Source organism: Sprattus sprattus (assembly GCF_963457725.1).
Source record: "Sprattus sprattus genome assembly, chromosome: 5".
Taxonomy (NCBI): domain Eukaryota; kingdom Metazoa; phylum Chordata; class Actinopteri; order Clupeiformes; family Clupeidae; genus Sprattus; species Sprattus sprattus.
In genome coordinates, this window is record NC_137924.1 from 44,193,700 (window position 1) to 44,207,394 (window position 13,695).

A 13,695-nucleotide genomic window follows, 5' to 3' on the forward strand; every position below is an offset into this window, starting at 1 on the left:
ATCTGTTATACTGTTACAAGTGATAACAGTAGCCTACCGTTCATACACATTAGATGAGATTAAACTATTGTATCTTAAAATACAATTTTAAAATAATAATTTAAAATAAAATATTGGAATAGCCTTAGTATAATACGTTTTCTGCAGTAAAATGGTATTAACCCAGTAAAAGAGAAGAAACTTATTTAATATGGTATTTTATTACACAATAGGGCCTTTTAATCACTTAATTCTATTCCATTATTTGAATACACCCAAACCCAAGTGCTCAGCATATGCTCATTCTCTGCTGTTTGTGCTGGAGCCTCAGTGGCCCACCGGCTTTGTCTGCTCCAGTTTCTTTTTGACTCCGGCACACTTAAGGATGAGCTCTGCATGCCGCCTCTTCAGCATCTCCAGCTTCTGCTCCAGAGCATCGGAGGCGTCCACCTTTTCCTCAAAGTCCCGCAGCAGTGTCTCGTTTCCCAGCAGGCCGCAGCGCTGGCGTTGCCGCAGGTTGTCCATTCGGAGGTTGTCGCGGGCCTGCTTGGTCCGCGTGAGCGTGTCCCTCTTCTGAGCCACCAGTGCGTCCACCTCGGCCAGCTGGACGCGCTTAGTCTGGTTCTCCACCTGGACGAACTGCAGCTTCTCCTTGACGTGTGTGAGCACCTGCACAGTGCTGGTTATCTTCTTGCGGAGCTTGAGGAGCTCCTCGTTGCGCTCCTCGATCTTCTCGTTGTACGTCTGGTTCTCTATCTTCAGCTGCTCGAAGTCGATCAGGTGCAGGCCCTCGGCAAGCTCCTCTTTAGCGCGCAGCGCGGCCTCGAACTTGCGTGTCTTGTTCTTGAGCTTGATGTTCTCAAGGCGCACAGCCACCAATTCGTTCTCCCGCCGCTGCTCGGCAGTCTGGATTTGCTCCACCTCTGCCTGCGCCTCCTGCTTGCCTAGACGCCGGCGGAGCACAGACACAGCGACGTCGTTCTTCTGCTCCATGAAAACACGCCACTCGCTCTCTACCTGCTCCACCTTCACCTGCATCTGCTGGCGCAGCTCCTCTGCCTGCTGCTGGTGAAGCTCAGAGTCGCGCCTATACTGGTTCTTCAGGTCCTCCATGATGTCTATGTACTTTATGAAGCGTTGCTCTTGGTCTGACACGGCCTTGTCTTTCTCCCTCTCAGGCTTAGCCTCGTCGCCGGTCTTACGCCTGAAGTACTCCACAAGTTTAAATTGTAACTGGACGTTTTGCTGGTTCAACCTTTCCTTCTCATTGTGAAGCTCTTTCAAGATTTCCATGTAGTCAACGCCAGAATCATTTTCAACCTCTACCTCCTCCTCTTCAACCTCCTCTGTACTCTTAGAGATAGAACTGCTTCTTTCTGGTGTCCCTGGATCTATTCTAGGAGGCCCATTCTCATCGTCTGTTATATCATCATATTCTCCTGTGATGCTTCCTTCACGTGAAAGTGGTTCACCAATGAGAGGCTCAATTTCATCACCCTCTCCCTCTTCAAATGTTTCACTGGTAGGTAAGCCAGCATTTACATCACCTCCCATACTTTCTTCACCCATTCCTTTCTGAACTTCAGGAGAGGTTTTTGTTGTGAAGTCTTCTTCTGCAGTAGGCTCCTCCCCTTCCCCTTTGATCTGTTGGCTTTGGTTATGGTCTTTGACTGTGCCTTGTTCTTTTTCAGCATGCTCATGCTCATTTAGGTTGAGTGCTTTATCTCCACCGCAATTATCATCTGAAGCTTCCACAGCATCAGACGGAGCATTTCCGTCACTATTTAAATCTACGTGAGTTTCACCGACGGTGCCATGCTCAATCGTTACCTCTGCCTCTTCCTCCTCCATGGTTTGGGTGAAACCTCGAAACGATCTAGCAAAACATTGTTATTTCTAAACTTAAATTTTTAAATACGTGGAATAAAGTAAAAAAAAAAAATTACTTTCAATATAACTTCATGTGTAAATAAAATACTCGCTAAAATAACTGACTACCTTAGGTTACAGGTCAGGACGCAGGACTCTTCAATGAAACCATTTATGTTTTAGAGTTGTCCTGGAAACTGGGTGAGTTGGCCTATCAGGGACGTTCGCGCTGTTTTGATTAATATTAATGAGACGCAGCACTAGCTGACCGGAGACACTCCAGTACGCATGCCCTCCCTGTGAGGCACTGCTGCTTTCAACAACAAGCAGAAACCAGCAACATGGCCGACCTGGGGAAGAAGTATTGCGTGAACTGCCTAGCAGACGTTACAAACCTGCGGCTTCGCTGTACCGATTGCCTGGATATTGAACTTTGTCCGGAGTGTTTCTCTGCGGGTGCCGAAATTGGTAATCACCGCCGATGGCACGGCTATCAGTTAGTGGATGGCGGGCACTTTACCCTGTGGGGTCCCGAAGCAGAGGGAGGATGGACGAGCAGGGAAGAGCAGTCGCTACTCGATGCGATCGAGCAGTATGGCTTTGGAAATTGGGTAAAAGGACATACTTTTTCATTTTAAAAGGATTGAATTAACACAGCAGTGTATTTACTGAAGCGACTAAACGGCAATGTTATCTGTTTAGCTTGTTTAGTTGGTTGCGGTAACATTAATGCTAGCTGTCAAAATATAGCGAACGTAAGGTCAGTGTTATTGGTACATTATTATTGATTTAGTTAACGTTACATCGAATATGTAGGAGTTTTCCACGCGCTAACTTACTTTTCAAAGTTATTTTGGAATAGGCAGTCGATAGTTTGGCGTATAGTTTGAAAGATAACGTAATGCATTCTTTGGCAAAAAAAAATTCGTTGAACTCATTTGAAAAGTTATGTTAGCCAGCTATGGCTATCAAAGGTTATGATTGTAAATCTTATCATTAAATTACCATAAGCAATGGACAGCCTTATTTGTTTGTCTGTACAATATTGTAATAGACAGCCTGTAACCTCTTAAAGTTGTCTTTAAACACATGTTTGTCTTACAGGAGGATATGACTGCCCCAGGCAGGACCCCTCAAGAGGTAATGGACCATTATGTCACCATGTACATCCACGGTAACCTGGGAAAAGCTTGCATACCAGACAACATCCCCAACCGTGTGACTGACCATACCTGTCCAAGTGGGGGTCCTCTTTCCCCGAGCCTGACCACCCCGCTGCCCCCGCTGGACATCTCTGTCGCCGAGCAGCAGCAACTGGGCTACATGCCGCTGCGGGACGACTACGAGATTGAGTATGACCAGGAAGCGGAGAAGCTGATCAGCGGCCTGTCAGTCAACTACGACGACGAGGACGTGGAGATCGAGATGAAGCGGGCACACGTGGACATGTACGTGCGGCGGCTCCGAGAGCGCCAGCGTCGCAAAAACATCGCCCGTGACTACAACCTGGTGCCTGCCTTTCTGGGGCGGGACAAACGGGACAAGGAGCGGGAGCGCCCCAGCTCGGGAACGGCTGGACCTGGAGCCGGGGTAGGCGGCGCAGGGACGGGGGCTGGCAGCGGAGGGGGAGTGGTCTGTGGACTGGGGGTCGCTCCCGCGGGGGCAGGGGGTGCCTCCACCGTCCCAGTGGTGCCTCCGTTGGTGGCACCCAAGAGGAAGATCACCAAGGAGGAGAAGGAGCAGCGGGTGAAGCTGCGGCCGCTCTGCCAGCTGATGGCGCACCGCGAGTTTGAGGAGTTCTTCGAGAACCTCCACAAGGAACGAGTGCTGCGTGCCAAGGTACGCGAGCTGCAGCGCTACCGCCGCAACGGCATCGCGCGCCTGGACGAGTCGGCCGAGTATGAGGCTGCCAGACACAAGCGCGAGAAGCGCAAGGAGAACAAGAGTGTGGCCAAGCGCGGAAGCGCGGGCGGCGGCGGAGGCGGCCAGGGAGGGGGAGGGGGAGGCAGCGGCGGTGGTGGTGGGGGCGGAGGCGCCAGCACGTGCCCCGGAGGACCAGGCAGTATCAAAGAGGAGGGCAAGGACGGCGAGTTCTCTGCCATCGAAAACCTGTCAGGCTTCGAACTGCTGTCCGACCGTGAGAAGGTGCTTTGCAACTCACTCAACCTTTCCCCAGCGCGCTACCTGACTGTCAAAACCATCATCATCAAAGACCACTTGCAGAAGAGGCAGGGGATTCCCTCCAAGAGCCGGTTGCCCAGCTACCTGGACAAAGTGCTTAAAAAGCGCATACTGAGCTTCCTTACGGAAAGTGGCTGGATATCCAGAGATGCATCCTAACATCCTGGAAAAATTGACAGTTTTTTCCTTTTCTTCCTGTTTTTGTCACATTAAGTTTGAGATGGGGCCAAATTACTGGACACCACAAGCAGTCCTTCTGAGATGTCCAGATGTGATTACACTTACTGATGAACAGTTGAGAAACAATATTCCCTGTTTTTTTTTTAAAAAGAAAGAAAACAATTCACTACCAGTCTTCAAGCTGAGAGGGGACAAATATGTATATATATTTTATATTACACAATAGAGTTTGACCGGACAAAAAGATTAAAAAAAGGTTAGCCTATATTTCTATACGGAATTCCCTTCTCTATTCATTTTGCCAAGGAATGATTTCACATAAAAATAAGGTTTCTAAGCATTTGACTGTCCAAGTATTTTTTCGCTTCAGTCACTCTGATGATGGAGTAAGGGCATTCTTTTCCTTAAAAGATGATGTCCTGGAGAACCACAGTGTGTGGCAGCTAACCTTGCCAGGTTGCACTGCTTAAAGGTGGCAGTTTGTTTTCTCACCTTTGAATCTCAACGACTTGGTGTTGCGAGGAAAAAAGAAAAACTTGTTTGTCACCCTCTCAGGTATTCGTCACAGTTTTGATCAAATCAACAGCTATGATGTCTCCTGTGTTGCCTCGGAAGGCTTGAAAGGAGCACAGAGTTCTTTTTTTTGCCGGAATGTGCATGTTTCTGTCTTTTGCTCTCTCAGTTTGTCCATTGACTTTGTATGAAGCAAACAACGCTGGGATGAGGTTTGGTTTGCTCATCGTGTTGGATGTGAGGGGTTGGATGTGTTCTTAGAGGTGTGAAGGAGATGTGTATGGTTTAAGTGCTGTGTTACAATCTCTGGTGAAAAAAAAGAAATGAGCATGTTTACTCTTTCCTGCTGATGCTCAGTGTAGTTGTCTTTTACGTACCTTGCGTGAAGCGTCGTGGGTCGGGTGTGCGTCTGGTCTGGCTGGCTTTATTGACATTGTCAAATCACTGTTATAGACGTATTGATAATATCTGATGTGGGGGGGGGGGATGGTCCACAAGAGAAATAATAGGTACTGCCACTGTGAGGACAAATGTGAGGAACAAAGACTAGATATATAGTTGCATTAGATTGCATTAGATATATGGTCCTGAGTTGCTTAGACCCGTGCTTTCACCAGTCAGTATATGTACTTTGTGTGTGCAAAAAGAGAAGTGTTGTTTATTTTCAGTGACGACAGCAGTGAGAATAAGTGTCCTGAAAGCCTTGTAAGAAAACCTTTACCCCTTTGCTAATATATTTTTGCTATTTCCAATGGAGGCACCACTTATATAAAACATATTTTTGTTCCAGTGTGCATAGTTGTGTGTATCTGTGTATGAAATGTGGACAACTGTTATTTCCTCCCAAATGTTGCGGCCCAGATAATATGAAGCACTACTAAAATAATTATGAAACCTCTGAGATATCGACAACAGAACAACCCCCCCACCCCCACCCAATAAAAAACAGGAAAAGTGAAAGAGATTAAAAACAGGACAGACATAATATGGATGAAGAAGGCTTTCTTTCGCAGTCCACTTTCTGTTAGGCGGGCTTCATGCCTAAAAAGTATTGAAATATGGCCTATTTTCTGTGCCGACGGTCTTCTTCAAAGAAGAAAATATCCTTGACACCCAAGATCACAGGCAGAGCTTTGTGGCTTTGTTGGTAGGGATGCAAAGCCAAAACGTCAACCTGAAATCTAAATCGAGTTCCTGTTGGGGGGGACAAGAAGAACGCAAGACCTCTCTGCCTCCTACGCCCCGTCGCAGTTATCAAAGTCTTTTCACTCTCTCCCTCACTTCCAAAACCTTTTTACTCTCCCTCACATAAAGGAAAGATTTTCTCTTTCTCAAACAAGTGCAATTTCAAGATCAAAGGAAGGGATGTTGTTTATTGAATTGAATTTAAAGAGAGAGATAGAGAGAAAAATGTCACTAGCGTTGTCCCCACCTTAAAGCCTTCTGCTGTCAGGCACTCTTTGTATGCCTTGTTTGGTGCGGCTGCCGCGACCCCATTTAAATGTAAATAACGGACTGACTAGCTACGGCTTGCCAAGAAGACGAAGGAATACAAACGAGATTTGGGGGTGCAGGGGAGTGTCGTTCTCTGTCATCACTTCCGGAAGTAATATTGTTTAATGCACTACTTGTTTCAACAACATTGAACATAAACATGGTCAAACTGTGGACAAATCCGCTACCATAATCGAGATTTTGTGAGGAAACCTAAACATAATCCTGTTCGAAGTGTCTATAGTTGTGTGTGCATCAATATCATGCCAAACCTTTCAAAGCTGATCTTGCGTTGAGTGTTTTGGGACCTAGATGACTTAGTGGCAAGACATGATCAAAGTTGCTTTGAAGATGCTTCAAACCAAACTCTTCCAAGAACTTCTATTCATAGGCATTTACCCCATTTTTTGCAGCAATTACAAGGCCAGATATAAAAAATAGGACAAATTCCCTCAACTCTACAATCCAATTAGTCTTTTTCATTGGATATACAACTGTACTTTTTATTTCAGTGGGACTTATTGTGTTTGAGTATTTGAGTGAATGTAAATAATGTTTTGAAATTTAAATCTTTAAGACAAAGAAATGGGATACTCAAAATAATGACCTGTGAAATGTAAAGTATTTTATTTCAGGAACAGTTTTTATAACTTTTGTATGGCAAAAAAAATTGAAAGCGATGTACACATTTACAAGGTTTTTTTTTCTGTATGTTGTCTTAGCATGCAGTTCAGTTGTTCTTATGTACCAGTAGTAGGCTCAGCTTTGGTAGGCAGGTTTAGTAGTTGAGGCCAGTCAGGGCTGTGTTTTCTCTGCCCTACATTTTGTGATTGCACATTGCAATTTGTTTGCGTCAACCCCGTTTTGTATTAAAGTACATATACTTTATGCTGATGTTGCTGTCTGTTTTGAATCCTTTGGGATAATTGTGATTTTGCACCAAGTAACCATGTCTGCTATTTGACCTTTAGGTCATTAAAGCTTAGTAACATTTATATCCCCAACACAAATTATCAAAGGCCAACAACGCCTTGTCAGGAAATGTTCAGTTTAATTTTAATTTTTATCACATGTACATACATATTTAATTTTCAGAACATACCATTTATGGAAATAGCAAACAATCCTGTAATTCTGGTGTACTGTCCTTAAGTGTGAAAGAAAAAGAAAAGACTACAAAAAGAAGTAAATAAAGAAGTCCTCCTTCGAGGGGGGGTGGTGGTGGGAGAAAAAAAAAAAAAAGCAAACAATCCCATCTCAAGGTCATGTGTACACCTTCAGAATCCATTAAAGATAAGGAAAATACTAAAACAAGCAATCATTAGAGAACTTGGGGCACTTCAAATGAATGATGAGATGATGGTGGTTGTGGAGGCAGGCCTATGGTTGAGAAGTTACAGGAAGTTGTTCACTGTGATTAAGTGTTTATACAAGCATTGGAATGTTTCCTGAAAAGGTGGCTTGTTGTGATGCAACATTCATGACTGAAAATTAAATACATTAATTTCATGAATGTGAAATGCCGATGAGTGCTAGAAGTTACAAGCAATAAGAGCTGTTACTGTATACTGGATACTAGTGTTAGTACAATGAAACCTTTCATTTTATTTTTTCATCTTTGTAGTAAGACACTAATGGTTTTGCTTTTTGTAAAGTGGTAAAATATTGGCTAACATTTAATTAAATGTGTGGGGTTGGTTATCGTGGTCAGATGGTATCTTTCAGATTATTGACCTAAAAAATGATGTAGGATTCTAAGTGACAGATAGCATTGTGGCGCTGTTATTTTTCTAGTTGGAAAGGTCCAGTGATCTTAACATGTTTCATAATTTACACTTGACAGGATAAAAAAACTAACAGCAATAGTTAATAGAGACTCCAAAATTGGGCTTAAAAAGCTTTGGACCCGCAGTTGATCTGCACAGTCGGATGGTCATACGACCTTGAAGAGCTCAACAAACCTCAGGCCTTAGAGATGCTGTGCAAAAACTAAAATCACCACCTATCTCCTTCAGAGGGGTTTATTTTGAAAAGGTTTCATTACACATTAAACATCCTCTGTAAAATACTATGCCAATACACCACCTGCCCACTGAGTAAACTGCACCACTGCAATCTGTGCCAACTGAATCTTCCTCCTGTCTCACAGTTCATAAAGGTGAGGAGCAATTATTAACAAACATTTAAGTTAGCCAGCTGTGAAAAGATAGTAGTTACAGGACCTACAATCAACTCTCTGAAACGTCGTCTTGAGACTATGGCCATAATGTGAGTGTGCTGAACCCTATGACAAATCTTCATACTTCTGTAATAGAAGCCTAAACCAGTGTGCATAGTACACTGATTTGCTGTAACTAAGACTTCATGACAACTCCACTCTGTTAAACCAGGAGGTTCTCCATAACTGCAGGCAATGATACATAACGTAGGGGACTGATAACATTTTGGGTACATTATTATGATTAACATAAGCATAGCTTTTCAGAACATTAATTAAATGTGTGGGGTTGGTTATCGTGGTCAGATGGTATCTTTCAGATTATTGACCTAAAAAATGATGTAGGATTCTAAGTGACCGATAGCATTGTGGCGCTGTTATTTTTCTAGTTGGAAAGGTCCAGTGATCTTAACATGTTTCATAATTTACACTTGACAGGATAAAAAAAACTAACAGCAATAGTTAATAGAGACTCCAAAATTGGGCTTAAAAAGCTTTGGACCCGCAGTTGATCTGCACAGTCGGATGGTCATACGACCTTGAAGAGCTCAACAAACCTCAGGCCTTAGAGATGCTGTGCAAAAACTAAAATCACCACCTATCTCCTTCAGAGGGGTTTATTTTGAAAAGGTTTCATTACACATTAAACATCCTCTGTAAAATACTATGCCAATACACCACCTGCCCACTGAGTAAACTGCACCACTGCAATCTGTGCCAACTGAATCTTCCTCCTGTCTCAGTTCATAAAGGTGAGGAGCAATTATTAACAAACATTTAAGTTAGCCAGCTGTGAAAAGATAGTAGTTACAGGACCTACAATCAACTCTCTGAAACGTCGTCTTGAGACTATGGCCATAATGTGAGTGTGCTGAACCCTATGACAAATCTTCATACTTCTGTAATAGAAGCCTAAACCAGTGTGCATAGTACACTGATTTGCTGTAACTAAGACTTCATGACAACTCCACTCTGTTAAACCAGGAGGTTCTCCATAACTGCAGGCAATGATACATAACGTAGGGGACTGATAACATTTTGGGTACATTATTATGATTAACATAAGCATAGCTTTTCAGAACATTGGAAGAAAACATGACTAGTTTCATTCTATTGACTGAGGATGACAGACAGAAGTTGAGACGGGTCATGAAGTGCTTGTTCCCCTCTCTCCCCATCTATTACATTAACTCTTCAACACTAAGTGAGGTCCAGAGATGAACTGTCAGTTTGATTCTGTGTTTTACATGTTTTCTCCACTTCTCTCAGGCACCATTGAAGGACTCCCATATAATGCCCTTCTTCAGGAGCCCAAACAGATTCGTTGCCCAAATAACAGGATGTCCCCACAAAACAGATGCCCAGTGCCTAGGGCGCTTTGACCACGCCCACCAAAGCTGGTCGGAGGGTGCGTCCATGCAGCTTGTAGCCAACTTTGGTGACCGCGGCAACGGTGCCTGGCTCCTTGCCTGGGATTGGCGCATGGAAAAGAGCTTCGTGCTCGTAGGGGTCAAACTTTTGGCCATCTGGGTTGATCTTGACCAGGCTGTGTTTGGTGAACACCTTCTGCATCTGGCCGTCGGTCATCACGAGCCCGTCGTATAGGTTCTTCAGGTGGGGGTTCTCTGAGGTCACCTGGTCCTTGGGCACGCACTCGGTTGCCTTTTCCAAAATGTCTGCCACCTCTAGAAGATCTTTGCAGAAGCCCTGGATTCCTGAAGGCGACAAAACAGAGACATCATGAACACCCTCACTGGGAAGTGTAACTTCAATTGGGACCCTACATTTGACTTGGTTCATTGTCTTATTTAAATGTGGACTCATACAGTTAAATGTAAGCCACTACATAAAGTCACAACTCTCCTCACTCATGACTGGGTCAAGAAAACACCAGCTCGCCTACTCCCTCATTTCTCTTCCGCAGATGGCTCTCTGACCTCCAGATGGGGGTCCCCTCCACCCTGTAATCTGCTCAGACTGCAACCAGCCTCAGAACCACAAACTCTTCCCAGCCTGGCTCATCCATGACTGACGGAATCGCTAGGAATCAAGGATTCCTATTTCCCCAAGGACTGGTAACATACTCTGCATAGCTAGCTAGCACATCATAATCACTTACATGGTTAAGCATCAGTCAGTGTTACTTTCTTCAGTATTAATGTACTGATTTGCTCATGGAACTTTATTGTTGAAGTATTTTTGTTCATGGTTAGGTTTTTTAAGTAGCTGACTTCATCATACTGCAAAATTGATGTTAATTATGCTTAACACGGGCATAGGATCTTGCAGTCGAACTAACCATTAATTTGACTAACGGGCACCATTTTCCTACACGGATAACATAACCTCCAGATACTTTGAATTGACCTTGAACATAGCCACACATGCAGAGAGGAACCTCAAAGCTCCCGTTTTACAAATGAATTTGTTCCTGACCTCACACCAGTGTTCATGCCCTTGCACTTTCGCTCACTCAGAACATACAGAGGCGGAACAGAAGAACATATGCACACTCGTTCTGTCGCTAACCCAACCTGCGCACTCCAGAGCTAGGTTGGGTACATCTAGTTAGATTATATATTGTGTGTTTCACTTTTGATAATTTTCTAAATAAATGCTTTTGGATTTATATATTGGTCTATTTAATGCTGCACAAGAGTGAATGCTGCCAACCAACATTTCTCAGAACTCCACGAGCCTTCAATAGCTATTAATATGATCATTGTGGTTGTAGTTAATAAGTTAAATATTAGTTACAAACGGATAGTTTAGTATACATAATGAGACTGATTTGGGACTGGTCCTTTATCTTGACCACTATGGTAGACACCACACTTTGTGTGACACCTCAATGTGCCTATTTAATTGGGTGAGATCACCCACATTGTACTGGTGCTGTGGTCAGGATAGCATCAACATTATCTTGCACCCACATTTATTTGTCACCCATCCATGGTACCATTGTACTGACATTCTGGTACCCCTGCGTGAGGACATACACAATGTATTTACATTAACTGGTGTCCACATGCACCTACACAAGGTCTGTATTAAAAGGTACTTTGGGATGGGTTGCTAATTAAAATAAATCCTATTTTAAAACTGCTGCAGTTTTTAAACTATATTAAAAGTATAAGACAAACCTGGCCTGGGGCTGAAACCCTTCTACTGCTCTCCCTGTGTATACTCACCATACATCTTTGCGTCCTCCACCATCTTCTGACTCCTCCGTCTCAGGTTCTCCGTGTCTGCCAGTGCCCGCTTGTATTTGTCCTGAAAAAAAAGTTTAGAGTCTTCAGACCGGGAGCACACATATTGATAAAAATATATCTGTACTATGCTGCAAGTAGCTATGGATAAAAGCCTCTACTAGATGTATAAGTCTACCCTCTACCCTGATGTATTATTCAGCCAAGACAAGAGCAACCCCAGCTGCTTTATAACAACAATATATCATTGTGTGGGAAGCGCAGTGGTTGGCCAGGTCATTTTAACAAGTGAAGTGGATTTCTTGTTCAGACAGTTACGTTTTAAGCACAAAAACCGTAGACATGAAAACTGACTAGCTGAGTATTTGAAACAAACAAAGAGTATATCTAATGCATCATGGATTCAAACACTCGCACACAAATATGTTCTACATGTGAACCTTTCTACAACAGTCAAAAAGCTTTCTATGTGGAGTTTGCTGATGATAAAGATCCCACTCACTGTGAGCTCTTTGACTTGTTCCTCCAGTTGTGCCTTCTCCTCAATCAGGGCCTTCTCTGCTGAGCTCTGCTCGGCCTTCTGGGCCCCGTTTTCCTCCTCCGAGCCAGACCCCGGGCTCTTCTGCTGAGTTGCTGTGCATAGCAACCGGGGAGTCGCCCTAAACATCACATGGGACACAGGATATCAGGATGGGCACGGGAATTAGAAGGGTCACTAGTATACGGTGGGCCAACATAATATGTTAAAGTCTCAACGGGGCATACCACAAGAAGACTAGACTGAAGACTACATTAATACGATATGAGCAAATGCAAACATGTACTACTAAAGTGATGGATAAGGGGTTGACGCTAAGTATGCTACGCCCCGTTACGTGTGGTGTCGTCAGCCTTCGTTGAGGGTAGCAAAGCTTACCAGCTAAATTTAACCTTGACAGCAATTACAGCCTTGTGTGAAAGGCAGAAACTACTCGAAATCTGTCAACGTCATATTACCTAACATTACGCAAATGTGGTGGGTAAGGTCACATGACTATCACAAATTAACAGACCGTTTGCTACTTCAATTACAATTTTGCCCATCATGTGAGGCTAACTTCGCAGACGCTGGCTAAGGTTAACAACCTAACGCAAATACATTGGATTTAATATTGAAGCTGATTAGACTGCACAGTCATTGACGTTAGGGATCATAGCCAGTGCAAACGTACTGTCAGCTAATAACGTCACGCCGAGTTGCAATTTTAACGTTACCCAAAATTCAGAGGAAGTTCAAGATATGCTAGCACCGGTACTGCTGGACCATAGCAGTAAAATTGTGAACTCAACGTTACCAGTGAACATGATACTAAGACATAAGACTAGGTATGACATAAATAAAACACAAGACTCGATATTAACCTTATCTAAACTGTGTGCTGTTCAACAGCTAGCTAACTATAGCTAACGTTAGTTATCTGCATGTGACTGCTGAAGGCTACAGCTAATATGGTTACGAAACCGACATTATAAGTGCACAACCACATTGCCACCACATGTTTTATGTTATAACACAAATAACACGAGACTGTGGGTGAGTGTAAGTTCATTTAAGACTTATTCTTACCTAACGAGTGAAGGAGATGCTACAATAGTGTAGCTCTGTCTAACAGCACGTACACACCAGCTCGCCATGATCAATGATACAACTTGCTGGAGGACAAAGTAATGCAATCTACTGTGCCCGTATAATTTGACCAATCATAGCAAGCGTCTAGATACTCCCTGTCAACGCGTCCAATCAAATGCGCCAAAGCGTCCACTTTACTTCCTGTAGTTTGGTAGAGCGGAAGTTAAAGGTCAAACGCTGAACACGTGAACAAGGACAGCATGTTACGTCAATTCACATTGTGTAAAGGTTGCTTAGTCTTCGGTTACTTGATAAACAAGGACGACAGAAATATATTAATTGCGCAGAGACATTGGTTACAGTCATGGTTTATTTTATGGTGTCAATTAATCTGAGACTTACAACGTTGTCATATTATATTATTATTATATTACATTATTATA

The 13,695-nt window shown here is 43.5% G+C and overlaps 3 protein-coding genes across 3 annotated transcripts; 1 reads left to right on the top strand and 2 right to left on the bottom strand.

The window, feature by feature from the left end:
- Positions 1–306: 306 nt before the first annotated feature.
- Positions 307–1,830, bottom strand: cfap184 (cilia and flagella associated protein 184; the record flags this gene model as incomplete). The annotated part of the gene is made up of 1 exon (XM_080839862.1): positions 307–1,830. One exon carries the CDS (start codon positions 1,828–1,830, stop codon positions 307–309), a length of 1,524 nt encoding a protein of 507 aa, XP_080695988.1.
- Positions 1,831–2,171: 341 nt separating this feature from the next.
- tada2b (transcriptional adaptor 2B) lies at positions 2,172–4,188 on the top strand (the record flags this gene model as incomplete). The annotated part of the gene is made up of 2 exons (XM_080839148.1): positions 2,172–2,459; positions 2,953–4,188. The coding sequence occupies exons 1-2, from the start codon at positions 2,190–2,192 to the stop codon at positions 4,186–4,188; spliced, it is 1,506 nt and encodes a 501-aa protein (XP_080695274.1). The 5' UTR covers positions 2,172–2,189.
- Positions 4,189–6,846: 2,658 nt separating this feature from the next.
- On the bottom strand, positions 6,847–13,341 carry grpel1 (GrpE-like 1, mitochondrial). Its single transcript, XM_080838867.1, has 4 exons — positions 13,250–13,341; positions 12,146–12,302; positions 11,626–11,707; positions 6,847–10,149 (listed from the first exon to the last, which is right to left on the bottom strand). Exons 1-4 carry the CDS (start codon positions 13,315–13,317, stop codon positions 9,803–9,805), a joined length of 654 nt encoding a protein of 217 aa, XP_080694993.1. The 5' UTR covers positions 13,318–13,341; the 3' UTR covers positions 6,847–9,802.
- Between the last annotated feature and the right edge of the window lie 354 nt (positions 13,342–13,695).